This window comes from Bombus bifarius, unplaced genomic scaffold (genome assembly GCF_011952205.1).
Source record: "Bombus bifarius isolate JDL3187 unplaced genomic scaffold, Bbif_JDL3187 scf7180000007970, whole genome shotgun sequence".
Classification (NCBI taxonomy): domain Eukaryota; kingdom Metazoa; phylum Arthropoda; class Insecta; order Hymenoptera; family Apidae; genus Bombus; species Bombus bifarius.
The window spans coordinates 3826856-3849985 of NW_022884356.1; the positions used below are offsets into that span (position 1 = coordinate 3826856).

The window sequence follows — 23130 nt, forward strand, 5'->3', positions numbered from 1 at the left end:
GCGTGAGTTTTACAAGATTGAACTGCGTTATTGTGAACAGTGTGTGTAATAGGAGTTTGGATATTATTTGAAGAAAACATTTGAAAAATGGTCGTTTGAACGATATATAATTTTATTTCCTCACATTTTCAACAATGGTGAAATGGTATTTGAAACAAGCAGATTATTTCTCTTTTGGATTATTTCGTTATCTAATTTGATTTCAGAAGCTACATAATTTATTTCCAACAGAGGGAATGAATTGTTACTAAACAGGCTACGACAGCCTCCGAACCGCGCAGCTTTTATAAATGAAGTTCTTTCGTATCTCGAGAAGCGATAGAGACATTGAAAGCAACGAAATTCGTCACAAAAATTCCTACTTAGTATATAACACATATATTTCAGCAATCTCACCGTAACCGCGAGTTATCGACGTCTAAACCGACTACATCGTACCACCCAAACGCTATAATCATCCCCTCTCAGTACCTCCATTTGAAACCTCTGAAAGAATTTCTTTCCACAACGCCTTCATTTCATCATTACCATAACAGAGAAAGCAAAAAATCTCCTATAACAAACCACCAATTCCCCCTCCCCCCCTACAACATCAGCACGTTTCGCTGTCATGAACCCTTCTCATAATCGCTGCAACAGAAATTAGACGAAACGAAACCGGAAGAAAAGGAACAAAAATTCAGCGCGTTCACGGCCGACGGCGAAACATTTCACGCGGCGCGCAACCAGCAGGAGGGTCGCGGGAAAATTCATTTCGAGGAGAATTAATTCGAACCGGAACGGGTTAACAGCCGGCGGCGTTGGTATTTTAAAAATTATCAAGCCGGCTAATCTCCTAAGTCCGACATTAAATTTCGCGGACCGCGCGATCGCAGTTTTAAGTCGCATTTAACGCGCGCGCGAACTTGCATCCTGTGGCCGGTTTAATCGGCGTCGAGGAAACCGCGATCGAGCGTTTCCAGCAGCGTAGCGCGACGCGAAAACGACTTTTTACCTGGGCAAATCCACTTGAGCGGGCGAGGAGGGGAGAAGAGTACGGAGGAGGAGGATTTTTCCGACTGAAAAAATCCGCGATGTAGCAGCCGCGCGACGACTAACCTGGAAAAAAACCTTGTACGTACCGAGAGGAGGGTGTAAAAACTCGCGTCGTAACGCGCGCGTTACCGCGGACCATTTGGGAAGATCGATCGATCCCCGCGAACGCTTTCCGAATGATCGATGCGACGTTCCAACGCGTCGCTTTCTTTTTTCGCGGATAAAACGCGCTGAATTCGTTTGTCGACCATGGATAAATCGTGGATTCTCGTTTTTTTTTTCCCCCTATCCTTCGCTGTTCTATTCCGTGACTCTGTGACAATTGCGCGTTGTGGAAGTTTGTTACGTATCTGCGCGATATTTACGCGATGGTCTTGAGGGTTGATTCAGAGAGGAAGTTTAGATTGGTGTTTTTGCTTTCGTGGAGAGAGAAAGAGAGAGTCTTGTTGATTTACTTAGTAGTTTCAATAGGAAACATTGGAGAGATATTGGTAAATTGGTATGTGATGGGAATAACGAAATGATACTGAATACGAAATGATAAAATTATAGGACACTGACGAAGATGGAATGTTACGTGGTTTGATGTTAGAGCTCCACTTTGTTTAGGTAGCTGGAACAGCTAAGATCGTGTACTTTCGACATTTTTATCTCACATCGGCGATTAAAAGAATATTTTGTAACTCGTTCGGATGAAAATCGAATTTAGGAACGGGGAACATCACTTTTGGCTACGTACGTGAAGAGAAATTCACGTTGGAAAATTAGTTGTACGCAAGATCGAAGGTTTTAATTTAGGATTTAATTTATTCGTTGAATGAACGAATGTATTAATACTAGTAATAAGATGTAACGTAACGCAAAATGAACTGATGGAATAATTCTATATGTAATTGTAGTATTTTTAGAGAAAGGAAAGTATTAAACTGTACCTTTTTTTGTGACGAACGTACGCGGAAAACGCAGGAAATAGTATCGTCTCAAATATCAAAAGTCAAAATGAGACCCATAAAAGTGATCCTTTACAACCAACGAACGTTTCGTGTACCCATCCCGTATATTTTTCTTCGACAAAAACCAGAAGCCCCGAAAAGCTAGACAGTGGAAGAAAAACGCGATAGAATAACTCTTACACGAATTTATTCGATCGCTTTCACGATCGAGAGGGAAAAGCTGCGCGTTCTCGTCGATGCGAAACTTTCAATCAAAGTTTCAAGCCAGAACAAAAAAGGAAAAGGAAAAAAAAAGGGAACCGAATCAACCGGGACACGGACATGCTTTGCAAAAGTTGCTCGTGGATATTTTCCAGGAGTCTAAATTGTTAGTCAATCCACCGGGTTGCCGGTTAATTACAATCCGAACAAGATTGTCGTGTTCCGTTGAAAAGCTGATGGATAAATCGCGCGGATTTTATACGTCGAGCGTGCGCAAAAATCATTTTTCCCAATTTTTCCTGTTTTAAGTTGGTACTCGTTCACGCATCTCGAATCGAAACTGTATCCGTTCACGCGTTTTTCCATCATTTTTGGCACACGAGCTTGTTTTTTCACATCGCACAGTGGAGTATTCGGCTTATAAAGCCGGCCAAACATTTTAAGCTTTCAAACATTTTAAAACAAAGAAGGCATCGTTTTGCATTTTTGTTTATTCCTGAAGTTGTCTTTTTTCAAAGATCAATGAAATTTGCAAACGTTTTTTAGCGCGACTGTTCAATACCCTGGCGGCACAAATAATGTTTCAGAAAATATTTATTTTATTTACCAACGTTCGTGTCGCTTTTTTATTTTATAAATAAGCGATATACATTTTTCAATCTTCAAGTACGTGACGAAATCTTACATTTCACCCAACGATCAAACGAAAGAAACGTTCTCATATAAAATTGATTGACAACGTTTAAATGACTCTGCCATAAAATACGACAGAGAAAATTGCTGTTATTCGCTTATATAATATTTGTCGCTTGTGGTTTTCATCCGTAAGCAAGTTTAAATTTATTAAGACAGAGACGATAATGTTGTAACAGTTTTCTGGACCAAATACTCCACTTTGTGGCGAGTGGAGTTATTCCTTTGGAACCGATCCACCACTGTCGAACCGACAGTTAATTTACTGCTTTCACGCCGCGCGATTTATACAGAACGCGAGAAAGCGCAAGTTTATCGGTGACAAAAAATTATTTGTGGATCCACGTAGAAGAGCTTTCATCCTGATGTAAACGTCGACGCGATTGCGAGCGAGCGGTCGCGATGCATAATCCAGATTTGTCGCGAAATAAATCGTGAAACACGCGGCACCGGAATTTATCCCACCGATGAATCCGAATCACGCGACCGAATTCGTCATCGTAAAAATATCGTGCATTTTCTCGCGATTACCCGTTCCGGCAGCTCATAAATAGCTAACTCGTGAATTCAATTCGCGCGATTGATAAGCGTATTATCCAACAGGGGCGGGCAAAAGTGGATTCCGTTGTCGTTCAGGGTTTCCAGGATGTTTCTGTCAGTTGACGTGCATCGGTGACGATCGATTAACGTTAAAACCAAGCGAGGAAGCAGCTTCTTACGTGGAAATAAGCCAAAACTTGGAAACTTTCTTCTCTCCACAATGAAATTTTCCAACGCTTCTTGTTTAGGAAGTGTTAATCTTAAAAATCGATGTTTCGTCTACGAGGCGTGGCTGATTATTTATCACTTATGATAAAGAGAACACTGATTGTTTTTTTCTTTCCTTTAGAATATACAGAGATACACAAGAATACATAAGAATATACGTAATGTACAATTTTTTATATACAACTTCTTTAATATTAGCTGTGTACAACTTTTTCTTTAAAAAAATGTTTCATACACTCTATTATTATATTCGAGGCATGATTTATCCTCGAAAAAGTACAGTAATTTGATTTTCTGATTTTACAATTACTAGCGCTTTATAAATAAACGACAAGATTATTCTGACAGAAGAAGCGATACTTATTTAAACCTCGTGAATTATTAACGTTTTATAGAGCAAAGTACTCTGCTGTTTTATGTCGAAAACGTACGTATAGATAAGATATAAAGTTGTCAAAAAAAACTCGGATCGATTTTTCGTGTTTATTTAAAAGAAGTGACTTTTACGTCGAAAAGTGTAATCGTCGAGAACTGTGACCATAGCGTTTCGTCGTGAACAGCGAGAAGGAGGAGCGGACGAGGTTCGAAAAGAGACATGACGAATCATGTGTGCCGTGCAATCGTCTACTATTTCCTGATTGTTTATTTAAAGGGTCTACTGCAATCCTTGAAGCTCTATTCCGGACATCCAGCGGATTTGGTAAGATGCACGGCCGACTTCAACGTGAGTACACATGCAATTTTAATAATATCGATAGTTGAATTCTGTTTCTTTAATGTTAACGTACGGTAGAATTTTGGATTGTGTCTATGTTTAGTTAGAAATATCTGTAACTGCTGGAGGTCTGAGAAAGAAATTCGTCGATAACAAATTAAAGAAATCTTTCGTTCCGTTAGAATTATGAACTTTATACGGAAATGTTCTTTTCTATATTACATTCATTAATATTTGCTTTCTCATGCCTCCTTTTACGTTTTTCCAACTTCATTTGATCAGGTTTCATTTGTAATTTTATAATATTGGATATAGATTTAGCCTTCTCTGAACTTTCTTCGATCTTTAATTCCGTACCTTTGCTTATCCAAAGAATCTTGTCACGTTCGTATTATAAAGTTACTCAACTTTTGAGTTGAGAAACGGATGAACGAAAAAGAGTAAAATAGAAAATGGAAAGTCTCTTCGTGCGACTTTAACAATTTCTCGCAATGACGTACTTTCGCCGAGATACGATTCGTTAGAAAAACAGTATCCCCGCTAAAATAATTACCGTTGGAACTAAAACAAAAAGGGGGAAAGAAAAAGCTCGTCAGAGGTCCAAGAAAATTGTCCAAGTATCCCATAGGCCGTAGGTCATCGGGGTCCAACAGGATAGCCCCAAGGGGTAGCGATGCACCGCGAATGGAACCCGGTGAGTCAGCAACGATAAATCGAGCGATTTATGAAGCGGCACGAGCATTCTCCGGGAATAATGCCGCTATCGATGTGCGTATACACAGGTGGCACAGGGACGAGGTATAGTCGACTCAATCATCTTGATCTCCGACGCTTCGATTCTCGATAAATCTTCGAAGAAAATCGATCGGTTTTCGTACTTGATCGAGACATGAAACGAATTTATTACTCGGTCTGTGTTCCAGAGTAATTCGATAATTAATTATTTTAAGAAAATCCGCGTCAAGAACGATCAAGTCAGATCTTAAAGCACAGACTAAAAATTTCTTCGATAAATCAACCAGTCTTTCAACAACAAATCAAACCGTTTAGCCGAAATGTCGATGGATCTTCCTCGATCGATAAAATTCAAACTAAACAAAGCAAACGTTAAATAGTAAAACCGTCGATAAATAATAAAAGATAATAAAAATAATAAAATTTAAATACGCATATATTATTATTTTTCTCGCTGTCCCGATTCCATAAATCCTTCAAAATCGTAATTAATCACTCTCAATCCAACCGATCACTCGCGCATCAAACATCCACGATGATTCTACGATACTTCAATCTCGATCGCCTAACGAGCGAATCACGGCGAATCCTAGCTGAAAAAAAAATAAAATGACGAGAAAAAGACAAACTGCGTAAACGTCGTTCCGTGTTTCAGAATAATAAAAATAATTTGACGAAACGAACAGCCACGCGTAGATAATCGCGTATGCGTTACTTGCACGAGCAAAAAGCGGAGAATCTCGCGAAACAAAGACGCGTGCGAGTGACACTTCGCGCGTGGATGAGCGACGACGATTTATTTAATTTGTCAACGTCAGTCAGGCCGCGTGGCACACGATCGGGAAATCTTCAATCAAAATATGACGAAAGCGAGACGCGACGCGACCCCGTTTCAATCGTAATTAATTTCGATGCCGGAGGAAGAGTGGGAGATTGGTATCACGCGGATAATTCCGTTCCGATTATAGCCGCGATTTCGTAGAGAAACGTGTTTCACGTATCGCGAAATAATTATTCGGCCGTCCAGCGAAAACGGCTAGGTATTTATGGTGGCGATAATATCCGTCATAAACGGGCCGATTCGTCGTTCAACACACGTATACACGCGCCTTTTTCACCCGAATGCGCCGCCATAAATCGGCTAATTAATGAATAAATAAAGCGAAAACAGGTTCCACGATACACGAATTACGTATTCCGTTTAAACGTCCCACAGAATGCCAAGAACAATAATCTGTACGAGTTTGACGAGTTTCTTTTCTGTCTCCGTCGACGGCGTTGGTATTGTGCGAATGTGTTTCTTTTTTTTTTTTTTTCTTTTTTGTTTATCCGAAAGACGAGTTAACTATATTTTAGTATGGAAGGTGAAGTTTTCATTCGATACTATTTTTGGCACAGATTATCTATTCTTTAATTGGCGAAACACTTGATACGTTAGTCTCTGGTTTTGTTAAGACTTTTAACCTTGATGCTAAATATAATTTGTGAAAACTACGCACTGTTTGCATAACTATGAGGTGTAAATTTCGCGTAACGAGATGAAAACTTTTTTATCGTATTTATGAGAATAGATCTATTCGTTCGTTAAATACTGTGATAAAAATAAATCTGGCGTTAAGTAGAATATTCAAGCTATTCGTAATATTTAGTAAGTAAAACAAGAAGAAACTTCGTTTAGGATATGAAATCATTCCATAAGGCAAAATACACGTAGATTTACATAGAATTTCCATTTAGTGATATAATCGAATAAATATCCGATATTCCGAATGTACAATCAGTATCGAATATTTGGAAATTCTGGAGATCTCAGTCCTGTTAATCAGCTCGAACACGAGAATAGAAAGAGACGTCTGCGTGACATAATTGATTCAGAAACTCTCGTTACAGCGTATTATAACGTCACGAAATAACCGCGTTCCGGCATCAGACGGTAAAATTAACGTCATTCCGAATTTATGCTTGGTTCAGACCGTTCGCCGGCCATCAGTTTTCACGGTTGCCCGCGTTTACATTAACACATCCGCTTGATAAGAAGTAATAACGACAGCTCGAACGCGACACCATGATTTGCGAACAGGATTGTTGCATCGGACGCAACAGGAAATTGCCGATAAAGTGAAATATCCTGTTGTCGCTGTATTTATCGAATTTACCAAGGAACGTGCAAACTAGTTTTACCTTTGTCAATTTAGACACTGAGCATTTTTTTCTTTTTCTCTTTTTTTGTCAGTCTGTTATCCCGTCGAAGGTTTCGGAGCATTTGGAAACTGTTGAAATGTTAGAACGGAACACCGTTCGAAGGACTTCTGTGGAGAATTTTGTGAAATTTTATCTGAATTTTGTTTCCTGACAGCGCTGTAATTGTTTTTACTGGTAAATCGACGATTGATTGATAGTTGATCCGTAATCGAGGAAGATCATTCTTTATGTAATTTAATCGAATTCATTATCGTATCATTACGATAACGCGATCGACTGTTTGAAATTTGAACAATTAATTAGTTATTAACTTAAATTGTATAGAAGATGTTTTCAGCAATTAGCTTAGAAATATTGTCAGATAAAAATAAAATAAAATTTTGATCAACAATATAGGTAGCGTATCTATCACTGTAATAATATTATTTATCTCCGAGACAAATATTTTAAAGGAAAAAAAAGAAGGTTCTAATTCCATTTTACATTGAATCGTCACCTTTTTTTTTTTTATCGTTACCATTATCGATACATTTTATACTCGATTACAGTTTACGCGTGTTTCCTTTGGCTCGTAATTTAGGAGAAGATTTATCACGATTCCACGTAATTTTGGAGAAGTTAAATTGTAACCGTTTTCTCGTTGAGAAGGCCAACTCGAGTCGCTGAAATTCTGATGGCTTTTGATGCAATTTCACTCGCGAGCCGCGCGCGTACTACAAATATCAGTTGAAATGCATACAGACACAGTTACCAGTTTCCATTGAAACATCGAAGACTTTTAATTATTGTTTGTACAACTGTTATACTGAAATATTTTAAATTACGCCAGGCAGATTACTTTTGCTTCAAAAAGATATGAAAGGAGTATATTATTATAGAAAATTCGTGACAAAGAAGCGGAGATATCAATGGTCGCTTATTTCGAATAACTTTCGGTATCTATAATTTTATAGATTTCTTTTGACAATTACTTTCTCTCGTACTAAATCATAATATTTCGCGGAATTTATTTATTCGCGATATTCTTTTATAGAAGAAGTAAAATATTCAATAACGGAATATCAAATTTTATCTCAAAAATCCTTGCATCGTTTCGCCATTAATCGAAATAAATTTGTTTCACATACGTTGACCTGACTGAAAAAATATCCATTTAAAATAGACTTTTTTTTCGTAACACTTTTAATCGAATATATTCGAGATTTCTTCAGTATCTTCCAGCATTCGTCGAATTAAGTACTGAAAACTTAGCAGATTTATGTCTCTTTGGAATTTCATGTTTAATGACGAATTGGAACCACTTTGCGGACAGTGAAAATGAAATATTTTATTCATAAAGGCATAGACGTAGACGGTGAAGAAGATTCTAGACGAAAAGAGGAATGAAAAGAGGAAAGGTAATTTTAATGCGAATCTTGTAACGATAAGAAGCATTTGCTAATTGTTAATATCATCGTTGATTACTACGCCATCGAATTATATTTATTACCAAAATCAAATAATTTTCTACTAATATTAAAAAGACACGGAACGTTACTTTCCTTTTCCCTTTGACAAAAGAACAAAGTATTTCAAAGCGTTCGATGTGTAATAAAAAGATGTATAGCTTAAACGATAAAAAGAGCAGACGAAAAGGAACAAATATCGAAGAAGGACAATCAGTGCGGAAATAAAAATCGAATGAAAAGCGTATATCCAGCTCGCAATCGTTTAATGCTAATTGCTAGCAAAATCGAGATGGCTTCATTAATACCGGTTCATGGCAATGAAGTTGATAAGAGAAACGAAACTCGCAGTCGAAAGAACATTCAAGACGATGACGCGAAAAGAAAGCTGCTCGTGTCAGACGGAGAGAGAAGAGTAAAGTAGTGGAGACTACTCGAGACTAAAAGTTCTCGCTGGGAAAAAAGCAGGAGAACAAAAGAAGAAGGAAGAAAGAAAAATGAAAGAGGAGAAGAAGAAAGATTTTGCTTCGTCGATCAACTTTTTTCTATCGAGAAATCGAGAAAATACCTATATATTATTCTTGGCGAAGTGGTCCCCAAAGGGAGTGGCAAGAGTTGTTTCTAGTTTAATTCCAGTAATTCGATTTCCATTAAACGGTTTCACTACGGTGTGTACCCGACGATCCTCGCGGGAGTCGAACGGTAAACGAAAAAGATTGACGTGGTGTGCGAAAAGAAAGGAAAACTCCGGTGCGAAAGTTTGAAAAACGTGACGGGAAAAAGGAACGTAAAATTACAAAAGGCGGTCACTCGATGTTTGCCGGTGAATTAATCGGTTCTCGAACAGAATTAAAATGGCGACATTCGGGGAATATCGAGTGGTTTTCTTTTATCCGGCTGTTATTAGATTTGTTGCTCGAATAGTTGCCGCGTTTGTCCGCTTTCCAATCCACCTTGAGCCTGGATTTTATCCGATTAGACGAAATTTGTTGCGATCCTATCGTAGGAGTTATCGTATCAATTTTTCATAAGAAATACGAACGATTTTAAATAGAAACGTGTGCTACTGCTAAATCGTGTTACAAGAAATTGTTAACGTCACATTAGTTGACGATCGATCCGAAGTCGTTGCGCGAGTGTCTATTCTACCAAAAGAATTCATTTATCTGAACGCAAACTCCTATTACACGAACGAAAAATCATAAACAGTGGAAATAACTATTGGTACAAGTCAATGAAATATCGTATAAACTCCAAACAGGTTCGTACGAGAGAAATTCTACTATAACTCACGTGTATTTGAGTCACGTGAACGTCTAATCAACTCCATTGATGATCGTTTGATTTCTCTGAGGAATCAAACATCGATCGGATATTCCGGTGCTAAACCGAAGACTTTTTCAAAAATTGTTCAATTTGTCTCCCGAATGATTCATTTATACCTGTACTGCATAAAAATCATTTCGATTTCCTACATTTCTTTTCTCTTTGTACGTTAAATCGTTCCTTATCCTCTCATCTCTAAGCTACTCTATGATCGGATAACATAAAATTTACGATTCATTCATATGAATCATGGTATGAATTATTGTTCTTTAAAATCATAGTATATCTATTAAACCTGTCGAAAAGCGTATCTTAAATCGGCGTCCGATTACCAAGTTTCACGATCGTGTTCCCGTGTTAATCTGCTAAACGAACTCTTCGCTAATTACAGGTCCCTGATGTAGCTCAAATTATGACTTATGATTTGATGTCTAAGCTGCAAGTATCCGTGCCCTTTGAAACGGCCCGTTAATCATGCGATCCGCCCTAAAGTTTACTCAGCTTGCCTCTCGATTACGTAAAGAGCCCGGCTGAATATATAGCGGCATCGTGACACATGATCATTAAGGGAACACCATCAAACTTGGGGAATATCGTATCGCGTGTAATAGTTTTCTTCTGTTACACATACAAACGTGTCGATGTCTTAAATATGATAATGGAAGTAATGGGTTCTTCGTTTTATGTACCAAAAGACAGAATATAATCTAGCAGTATCGTATCTGGTGGCTCATTGAAATTTATTAAAATTTAGTGTATTAAATATTATTTGACGTGAACAAGAAAAGGTTCAACGAAAAATACAAAAATCCAATCGTCGTTAAATATCACCTTCAATTCACAATTTGTAGTATTTGCGATTAAACGACTAATTCAATGCGCAGACCTGATTTTTATGGGGCATATTTGCACGAGCCATGTACCATTAAGCGAAATACCTGGCGAATATCGGCGCGACAACGAAGCATCTCCGTGAACGGATTCGAGTTACGAGAAAACACGATTCGAACGAAGCTTCGATGAATTTAAAGGAGAATTCAGATTCTGGAGATTTCAGCGTGCTTCGATAATCAGCTGTACGGAGACATTGTTTAAATTTGCACAACTAGAACTAATTAAACGATTGCATTTCGTAAGGACACCATTATTTAACCTTTGTTTAATTTCCCATATATCTTAATTGCAAAAAAATTTCAACGAGCGAATACGTTAGTAAATTACAAAATAATCTGGAAGAATACATGTCAATGACAGTGAGAAAAATACAGATGTGTGCGGTTAAAAATTAGGACCAAGTGTAGAATACTTTTGATCAGAAATTTATTACAGGATTGAAACGGATGATACGTGGATTTTAGAAAATCTTCCATCGTTCCGCATTTTGGGCACTGATGACGTTAGAAGAAGATTCAGAGCTCGACTTCTCCGAAAACTATATTAATATTCTACGATAATAGCTGGAATTATACCTTTGCAGACAGAATACCAAACAATTTCCAATATTATTTCAAACAAAAGATTCGTTTGAATAAAAAAGGTATAAATCGACGTTCGATGAAATTTTCCAATTTTTTCAATCAATTTTCTGAAAAATCCACTTCTCCTGGTTGTGTAGTTCTTACAACAAACGAATTGTGTGTATATCACAGTCTAATAAATTATCTATACGACAGCGTATACGTACAATCGTTTTCCATTTCAATTACAATGAAACAGGATAGAGAAATGGAAAATGCAACGATTGTGAAAAAAGGAACTGCGAAATTGTGTTTTAATTTAAAACGAGCTGCGTGATCGATGCGCACAGAATGGAGGCGTATGTTGGCACTTAAACTACTTTTTCCCCGGACTAGTACTCGGAGAGCAGCGTTTGGAAAATCTCGATAATCGGACCGTGAATAATCAAGCCCGCGAGCGAATGCGAACGATGAAAATTGGAATGATAAACAATCGTTTCCGATAGTCCATCAACCTTTTTTTAAAGAGACGTTGCTATGCTCGATCACGTAAAACTTCGCTGTTTAACGGGGCATTTGTGTACATTTGTATGCATCTGTATTCGTCTGCATGTTATGCGTCACATTTGCACCACGGAAAAGTATTGGAAAATTCACTCGTGTAAAGTGCAAGACAAGACAAAGTTACAACGCGTGCAAGAAACAAAGGACAAGCATCGCTTTTAGCAATTTGGCGCATACACTTTTGCCGAGTATTCGCTTCAATTGAAAGAATAAATCGAACAGTCGTGTTCAAATTTTAAGCGAAATTCGGTCGTTTCTAATTTTTTAATGATCGTTATTAATTTCGTTTAATAATCATACAGGGTGAGATAATAAAGTAACTATGTTCAAACATCAAATAGCGGAATTCCTTTTGCGTGACGATCGAACCGATCTAAAATTATTACGTTCTATTCTTTTCTGGCTTCTAGTGGCAAATATTGCGCTATGTTACAGAAGCAACATCTGTTGGAAATATTAGTAATACGTGTAGTACGAGTAATCAATGCTTGGTTGTCACTCGATTCACTCGATATCAATCATCCGTTCACGATTGAACAGGGAAAGGAAGACATTGACGCTGCCTCGTTCTACCTGAAATATTACGCCTTTCACAATGTGATACAAGAGAGATTCGAACAAAACTATAGGTAAATGCACATAGCTTATACACCCGATTAAATTCCAAACCAAAAACAGTTAATCCTTTCGTCATCAAAGCGAATCACAAAATACTGTGCACTTTATCAAATTTTTTTAAAGTGTTCATCCGCGGTTCTATTATTGCCACCCTGTAGAATCGACGCTTTGGATCTATCCATTCATATTCATTCGAATGCCATTGAGGGAGGGAGATAACGCGCTTTATCCAGTTCGCGTTAACGTCACGTTTTTCGCGTTGTAACTCATTCGTTTTCGCGCGAAGATCCGCGGGATGACAATCCCGATAGCTTGATCCGTCGATTCCCACCGAAAGAAATATCCGTCGAGGATAGTAGATTTTAGACGCAAAGCGGTATAACGTGGCAAGTACAGAAATTGTGACGCCCTAAACGAATCGATAACGAAAACAGTATATGCTTATATCATTACGATAAGCTACGATATTTTCGATAAATCGTTTAAAAATTCTTCCGTGTTCCTGATTTTCTATAAATATCTATTACTGTAAAAAAAAGATTCTTGTATCTCGATAGATCGATAGGTAAATTGTTTTGCAAATCGTTCGATAATCTTATGTTTGCCTCGCTCTTATCCGATTCCTTATCTTATTTTATTTTTATCTTATTTATCTTATCTTATTTGATTCCTTGATACACAATGGATCAGAGAAAATGGAAAAATTATGAAAACGCAGTCCAATTCTGTCGCTGTCCAATATATACGGATCTAGTAAATAACTTTCTCCTTCTGTTTAATTATTTTCATTTCATTTGACGCGGAAAAGAATTTCATCTTCATGGAATATTATCATAACTGGCGTGATCGATGCGCGGATAATTCATAACCGGAAGGAAAGGTGGAATTTTTCAGGCAACAACGAGCTCCTCGTCGCACCCGCATTTTCAGCTTCATTTCTCCCCGTCCTCGAGATCGTTTCCCCTCGACTTTCACGGTTTACGGGTTTCCTTCTGGTCTCTTAGTAGCTGCTCTGCGCAAGTGATCGTCTAAAGGGTGAAAAGCCACGAAAAAAAAGTCAAGTGTGATGGTGAAAGAGAAGAGATCAAATAAGTTTAGACAGGGATTAGAAAAAGAAAACCAGTGAAATGAGGTAAAAGCAAGGGAATGGAGGGTGAAAATGATGAAACGTAAAGAAAGGAAAGATAGAATAGGTGGAAAGAGACGAACGGGGAACGAAAAGGGAAAAGTTACGATTGTGACCGAGTTGTCGTACTTGCGAAGCCTTGCAAGACTTCTGACGACACTAGACACGAGAGTATAAATCCGCTCGCAGCTCGTGCACGACGTGGAACTGCACCGGGAGTAGTAGGCGACCACGACGACGTTGCGATTCTAACTGTAAGTGTTACGTTACGAATTATAATCGAATTACGAATATTTGTACATTTACGCATCTATACTGCTATAACGACAATTCCGTTTTATCAAATATCGATCTGCGTTCTGGACCATGGACTTGCATAAAATTGTTATAGAGTCTCGGAGCTAATTTTACGACGTTGAACTTTCTATTCTGGAATCTTTCGCTCGCAAACTTTTACGCGTACCCTTTGAAACTAATGATAGCCAAACATCAAGTTCTTGAAAAACTGAATATCCTCCGAGAAATTATAGAGTAATAAAACAGGTATTTTATGAATAAAGAATTCGCGAATACTTTTCGAAAAATATCAAGCAGGATGTGTTATGAAAGAAAAATATTTCAATTCCGAAATTTTGAATTTCAATAACACCGGAAGTGAATATGTATGAATAAGTGATAATTCAAAGAGCAGGAATAACTTTTTCGTACGTTTCTCCATACACACATTGCGTATATATGTGTGTAAGTTTTCTCTCGGAGATTTCGGTTCAAAAATTAGTATTCGTCTGTGACAAATTGCTCTAACGAAGATATCTACATCTAAGGAATTATATATTTATAAGATCGCGTCTGAATAATAAATGTGTTTTTCCAATTTTAATCTTATTTGATGTCTAAACACGTATTTTAACTTGACAGTTGAAATGGAGACTTTTGGTAGGTGCGATATACAAACTGCTTAAAAATAGTCGAAAATTACACATTCGCATAAAAACTACAGCATGACTAACTTTGTGACAGTCGATAGTTTCAAAATATTCGACCGCACATGACAAAAATATATGTGTGATGGCGTTCCAAGATTGGGAAGATAATTTTGACGTACTGAAAGTAAAAATGTTTTTCCTAAAAGAAGATAAGAAATGTTACCTGTCATATATTTATTCTCTATAGTCTTCATATTATATATAAATATTATACATATATTCGACGTCATTCGATGACATTAGGCAATACAATCACGTTGGATTCAATCACCGATTGACGTTGATCTTTGGTTCTAATTTACTGTACTCTAATTTACGACATTCTACTCCATGGAATGATATTATGTGGTAGGTTGTTGCATTCGTCTCAAAGAAACGCTACTATATTAGGAATAAAAACATGTAGGATTTCCATTTAAAAAAAATTAATTTAACTTTAATATCTCCCCCAATTACTAGAGCTACAAGAAAACGTATTTTACAAAAAAATTATTTGCACCGCCTAATGTCCCCACCCCCCATACCACGCAACTTTTGTAAAAACAATTTTTTGGTAACTTTGATTCCTCGAGAGACGTTTCGCCGTTTCTACAACAGTTAAGCGAAACACTCTGTATACGTACGTATTTATATCTAGTCTAACACGATTAAATAACTTCAAATATACGTAATTACAAATTGAATCGCGATTATTAAAAAATTTCGCAGAGAAACGCGATACATACACGACACTTACGCACGATACAGTTTTTAACAGAACAAAAATGAAAGCAAGAGGCAAACAGATTATTCGAATGTACTCTATGTTGTGTAAATCCAACTGGAAAACTGTTCTTTTTTTTTTTGTATTTTACGTCCATCAAATCTCTCAACGGGCTGACTCAACCAAAGTGAACAAATCCTCGCTTGATATCCTATATATTTCTCTGTGACAAAATAATACATCCGGTTGAAAAAAATACTGATTTATTAAATTCTACGCAACTAACCGAACGAAATATCTCTGCTACTGTGGCACGATGGTGGCGTAATTTAAACAAAAAATCCTGAACCGCATAGATGAAACATCGAATAAAATATTCCCGAACATCCACTTGCTTTCAGCTTGACATTTTCTATGAAAGCTACATCCTGTCTGGCAAGCTAAATCGATATGTTTTCTAAATTTTTTAATATCGAGAGTACTGAAAACATCGAGAAAGATTGGATTGCAAGAGATCATAACATCGCAAATAATTAAAATAAAATTATAAACAAAACATATATGTATACAAAGAGATACGCGATACCTTTGTGCTGTTTTTTCTTGTTTTTACGAACTTTGATGCCTTTCGTACAATTGATTAAACCATCTTCTGTTGTCATTCACCGACAAATCAATTGAATATTGCGTTATAACGAGAGACAGGAATTTTCCGTGGACCTCGGTTTGTGGATAAAATGTCCATCACGAAATGTCGCGTATCGAATACCTCGTGGAAAAATATTTTACTTCGTGCTGTTCGAAATGACATTGTTCTTTTTTTCTTTTTGTATGTCATGCACATTGCGCAGCGTTAGATACGATACGCGAATGAAACTGCGATAAAATTTACCGGCGCAGGAATTTGTTACGACGAAATAAGTCGAACTTGTAGAAATATTTTACATGAAATTGCACATTCTTAATTTCTTGATTTTTCAAAACATCGTTCTATGCAATACTAGCTCGATTAGATCAAACGCGTAAAAACCTCGAAATTGTGTGAAAAAAATTAAACGTGAAACTCGTGAATTGTGAATTATATTAACAAAAGTATTTGTTCGATAGAATATAGTAACTAATATTAAAATACAAATATCTTTGGAACTATTATTATAATTTTGTTCGCATACGAGAGGTAAAAATTGTAATTCGCAACGATCGTTTGCTTTCATTCGGCGTTCAGAAAGTAATGATTAAATGGAATAAAGGATTTGACGCTGATACAACGCGATACGGTAAAGCACAATAATAAAATGGTGATACTGTTACTATCGATACTTATACGTGTATATATATGATACTAGTACCATTTTCCTCTCTCAGATATAAAAACTCCACGAGAAACCATTCCAAACACCGTCTCACCCTAAAGTTTCCATTATCCTATCCCAGAAACTTAAAATTTCGTTCGATCGTAAAGAAAAAAAAATCGTGCAAAAATAAGATACGGGGAAAACACGACAGTGGAGGGTTCTCTTCTTTCCGGCGGCGACTCGTTCCCAGTGTTACGTACGCCGGAATATGAATAACGTCGACCGGAGGATCTAGGAAATTTTATTTCACCGCAATGCTATTACGAGAGACTGGTCGAAAAAAAGGCGTACCAAGAGCCAGACCAGGCCCGTTGCTCCTACGAACCACACCAGAGGCGTTCTATCGCCACAGAGGCGAGAGATGTTCATGAAAATTCATACTAATAACGATAATTCAAATTTAAACTTGAACCTAGTAATTCGGCTGGACGATGAATCCTGGCCAAAAAAAAAAGAAGAAAAGAAAAGAAAAAGAAAGAAAGAAGACGAAGCAGAAGAAGGAGAAGAGGGAGAAGAAGAGAAGCTGAACGTTACAGAAGATCGTTAGGAAAGGATCGATCGATATCTCATGGCGAAGGCGTGAAAATTGAGCGGTTCGGTGAGTGGCCAGTGGCCAGGGACCAACGACGGAAACAAGAGCAAATCGACGAGGTTCGTCGAGATTGTGGTATTGTACGCGAGATATGCTCGAGTTTCAGGTTGCAGCTAGCTTTTATTCCGTTTCGCTTCGTCCAGGCTACCACGAATCGAGGGATGATCAACACGAAGTAGGCGAGATTTCGTTATTAGTTGAGAACTGCGGAGCGTGTTTATGAAATTCCAGGTTCAACCTGGAGTGGCGAAGCAGCGTCAGATTTTACGGTGAAAATATATTCCATTGTTTTGTCCATAATGATCGTCATTGTTCTATAGAAAAAACCGATTTGCTTCGTTGCTAAGAGACCGAATGATTGCGTTCGTGAAACTCGATTCGCGAGTACGAAATTGAAAACGTGAATGTGTCTCTTCCTTGTTTAATTTGATAAGGTGATGTAAGTTTGCTTGCTTTTAGATGGTAATTTTGCCTCCTCGGTGATGGAAAAGCCGAGTGATTTCAGTGGAACTGACTAACAGGAATTCTAACTTTCAACTTATCTCTTACTATAGTATAATGGTATATAATACAGCGCTTTACAAGTTCTTCTACGTTTCTTTCCTGTAATATACATCATAAAATATTTGTCCATTATAATTGAAATTATTCGATTTATGGCTTATACTGTACACATGTGAAATTACTCTTTCTCCGCTGCTTTTGCTCTGGAAAAATGTTAACGTTATAACCTCTAATGCTTCCTTAACTCGATATTCTAGCCGTATAGCTTCTTACGTAATTAGTCTTGGAACATCTTCCCTGCCATTAGTTCATGATGCATATAAATCTATGTTGCGCCCGCTTTCGCCGAAACTGCAAGCTCATCGATTCGTTGTACGTCGTAAAGCGATATATCGAACTTGCTAGCTATTATATGAGTCAGTGAATATTGGACACTGATTAGTGATACGAATTTCACTTACAAATAATTTACGGACTTGAATCATCATAATCAAGCGTTATACTTTATCTTTATTCTTTATGGTCGATAACGGAACAACAATTTTTAATAAAGTTAATCAAGTGGTAGGAGATTAACTGAGAAGATTAAACAGTAAATTTCGTAAGTAGTAAATACGAATATAGAAAAGCTTAATGAAATTGAAAATACTAAAAGCAACTCGAAACTGCTTCGACCCGTGTTTTATATAAGCTATAAACTGCATTTTAGAATAAACTTGAAATCCTTCTCTTAACTTTCCTATGAATTATAGCTGTAATAAAGACTTTTAACGCCCTATTGATCGCTTTTGAACGAACGAAAATTAATAAATTACTAGTTACATTAAAGAAATCTTTCATTGAACGAATACAAAACCAAAGGATCCATCAAAGATCTATTTTTACATCATCATTATTATTCAAATTCAAAATTTAACTGTTTCAATATCTTATTAGATGAACTAATAGCGTAGCGATAATAGGATAATATTCTTGAAAACGAAAGCTTTTTCCAAGATTTGCTAAATTTTTCATTACTTCTTCTTGCTATGCTCGACGCGCTTAATTTTCAAACAATCAAAGATAACGAAATATACGATATTTTATCAAATTATTTTATTGCAAGGGGTGGGTATAAATTTTCATCTATAAAAAATTAAGCGTGCCAGTTTTGCCGGATCCATATAAATCCAAACGCAGCGGCAAAAAGTAGAACTAATTTGAAATTAAGACGAATGAATCGCTATTAAAATGCAGTTGTTCCCCTCCCCCCTCCTTCCCTCCCTCTTTTACCCTTTATCCTCTCTTCTACCCCGTAAAAATTAAAATTATTATGTTCTCTATATACGGTTTCGTAGGGAATGTCACATAAATCTCGCGAAGGAGATTAATTCATTTCAACTGAAATTATTTTAATAGCAACTGCAGTTTCTCGTGAAATACGTCTTCGCGAAGTATGCATTGTGCTCTTTAGCAACTCGAAACAAGTACAACTACGATTTATGATATTATATGAGTGCAACATGATATTTTATTGAGAAATATTCTTTGATTAATGAACATACGTAATTTCTATAAATTAAAAACTTACGGTATTATATATATATATATATATATATATATATGTATAGAATAAGGATAAGCGAATTAAAAGTCGTACTATTTTAAAGAAGAGTTCACAATGATTTACGTAAACCGTAATATAGAAATAGTTTTGAAAATTATTTATCGGTGTTAATTTAATACATTTCCAATGGACGATAAACAATAAACGCGTCAAGTAGAAAACGGAACATTAAATTACAAAGAGTAACGGATAAAAATTATTAGTACGTTTTTAATGGAGATGCAATCAGCAATGAACATGTCAAGCACAACACGGGACTCTACGTTAAAAATAGAATAACAAATAGAATAAAGTACAATTTCAGAACAATAACGACCTCTGTATAAACGACCCGACAGGAGTCTTCTAATAGCCGATAAATTGAACCGTGATATGAATCACATGACAGAAATACACAAAAAAAACAAAGATGGAGAAGAAGAAGAAGAAGAAGAAGAAGAAGAAGAGCGCGAAATTGTATTATGATGCACGTAGGTAACATTTAAATTGGTCACGGGGTAGAACGATATTAACCTCATTCAACCCACATGCCACCATGTGGCGGCACGAAATTCATATGTATCTTTCTCATACGTGATTCGCCTTTTAAACCGATCTATGATATTTTCCTTTCCTATCTCTTTCTCTCTATGTATATTTCTTTCACATCGGTGCTTGTATCGAATTAGGGCTACTTCGTCTAAAAATACAACGAATTTACGGTGCATTCTCCCATTCTTTTCCCTCCATTTATCCTCGACTTTGTAATTAATCGAATTAGTGGAACGTTGCGTTCGAATTATCGCGGACAATGAAAATTCTTTGCAATCCTTTGTGCGATTAACCATTGCTCTGTTGATTTTCAGAATGGATTTTGAAGAATGCCTTTAATAATTTCACGAGGATCGTTTCTCTCGTTGCAATTTGCGATAACGATACTTATTTCTAGTTCGATAAAGAGCAGCCTCGTACATTTTGCCACGAGTTGAAAGCGTTTTTAAGCTTGCGAGATGAAACCTCGTTGACTGGTTTGCATCCGAAATGAAAAATTATAACGTGTTTAATAACGTATGGATATTATTGATCGAGAAATTAATTATGGAAAACGCGTGTTTTTTTTTATTCTAACGTACATCTTCCGCCTTAAAAGGGAATTTCTAAAGGAAAATTTTCGTTTATTAAAAATTTGGATTGACGTATTGTACTAAAACGCGAATTTCTAGGCAAGTGTAATGACAAGGAGGTACTATAGATTCTTTTAGCTCCTTGGAATTTATATCAGACGGTTTTATATTAGATATTGTAACTTCGTTACATGGAATTTTTATGACCAAAAGTATGTCACTGAAACAGTGCTTTTCCCGTGATTTATTGTACAGAGGATCCTCTCTTTACGTACGAAAAAGGGTCAGTATTTAATTGCTTCTATTCAATCACAATTTCTATATAAAGTAAGATGCCAACAACTCGTCAAAGATCCGCTTAAAATTCAACATTGAAATTGAATAAAACAGAAAGATGATAAACTAATCATCCTACTTACGAGATTACGTTACTTGAATATCAATTATTGCCTTTATTTACACGAAATTCCAATATCGAGGGGACTCCCGTCGACTTTTGAATTATTCGAGAAATAAAATGGCACGAACGATCAAACAAAAGGGTTCGTTGAAAGTCATAGTCGTGAAGAGGAGGAAGAGGAAAGTTCACGCTTCTTGTTCCCCCGAAGGTGTCGAGGGTTTTAATTTCATGGGACGTTAAATACGTTCTCGAAGATGAAAGAGAAAAAGAACAAGAAAGAGATCGTAGAGCATAAGAGGGAGAGAGAGAAAGAGAGAGAGAGAGAGAAGTTCCAGAGAAAAAAAAGACGAGAGAAAGCATTCTGTGGCCTTTGGAGTGTAACGACGATCATTACACAAACTTCTTGAACCTTTTATGATTCTCGATGTTGTATTAATTCCGATCGGTCTCTTTGTTTCCTAGACAAGTATCCTAATTCATTCGATGTCCAAATTACTTCAAGTTTTCTGCTTAATCGAAGATTCTTATCCAAGATACTTATGAAAATCCGATGAAAAAAGTTTCTTATTTCCTCTTCTCATCGCGTAATTCCAGATTGTGTCTTAACGTTACGTTAGGTTCAATTGAGAACTTGTTCATATAAAGTTTCAAATTGTAACTTCCGCATTGTATTCACAACACATTTCATAATTTCCTTATTCAAGCACAGTGACAAAATAATGTATCGATTATTTAGAAATTGTTTAATTACGATTTTGTACGTGCGATGAAATCTTGAATAAGAATACTACGTGATAAAATTATAAAATGTCAATGTCGAATATTGATTGTCATTTTATCTGTTGTTATTTTATATGTTGTTAATTTCGGTTTAAAATATCCGTACACATGAATAATATCTATTATACGATTAACACGAATACATATTTCATCCTGCTGTCACAATGACGTGAAACGCGCTAAAAAGAAGTTTTCAATTATTCGGAATATTATCATTCATATGGAATAATTTTCAGAAAAACATTTCAATGGAGACGTTGAATCGTTTAAACGATAAGAAGATTTCATTCAAATAAGTTGCCGCTTCTTTTAGAACACGTGATAAGTACATTGTTCCTAATTCGAATTTCCTCGTGCCCCATATTCGACTGTCGATGGTCTACTTCTAATTATGCAGTTACCGCTGAAACCTTTCCACTAAAAGCGTACATTTTTCAAAGGAGAAATTTCATAGAATTTCATCCAACAGAAAAGAATACGCGGTCATATCGGTTCTTTCGGAAAAAAAAAGAAGAGAACGGCGTCTACTGTCTTTTGGCTTGAATAATTTCACCATCATTTATCAGTGATTGAATTTACGAAGTAAGTCATTTATCAATGGCCTTTTAACGACAATTAATCGTACAATATGACTTGCAAGTTGTCGATTTTAGTCATTTGAAAATCATTGATCATAATTCTTAAACATTCTATTTAAATCCTAACAACTTCCAATTTACGTGCACTATCTTGTCGATAACAAACGATTTATCGATAAATTATCGCAACAGAGTTTGTCAACAATTTGCTCGTGAACAATTAATTCCTATAGTTCAGCTATTCATCGAACGATATAGTATTATAGTACAACATTAGATACATTGCAAGATCATATTAATAAATAAATAGCAAGCTGAAGTCTTAATTACTTTTGTTCCATGACTTATTAGAGAAACATAATTCACTAACGAGCATGATTATTTAATAAATCGAATTCCTATAATAAGTCGTCATTTCAGGACGAAGTATACATGTGCATCGATACGTCGTGATTTATTATTGTATCGTAAAACCATCGAATCGTCGATAGATTGCGAAACATAGACGAAATGTTGATTAATCTTTCTATCTAGTATATTATTGTTTATTTATAGGTCGTGACATTCATCAGTAAAATTATCTATGTGCCTAAATGTTATATAGTCAGCAAGAAATTTATAAAACTATTATCTAATGAATCGTACAATTTAATACTTAATAATTTATGTTTATATAATCACTTGA

At 36.3% G+C, this 23130-nt stretch overlaps 1 protein-coding gene across 10 annotated transcripts in view; it reads left to right on the forward strand.

The window, feature by feature from the left end:
- Positions 1 to 23130, forward strand: part of LOC117212026 (collagen alpha-1(XVIII) chain) — a 344311-nt gene that overhangs the window by 274521 nt on the left and 46660 nt on the right. For 9 of the 10 annotated variants that reach the window (XM_033456469.1, XM_033456487.1, XM_033456509.1 and 6 more), the window contains exon 5: positions 4303 to 4374. The exons of the other annotated variant lie outside the window; for it this stretch is intronic. In XM_033456469.1, the coding sequence (XP_033312360.1) occupies positions 4303 to 4374 (72 nt within the window). The remainder of the gene's footprint in view (positions 1 to 4302; positions 4375 to 23130) is intronic. 10 annotated transcript variants of the gene reach the window in all.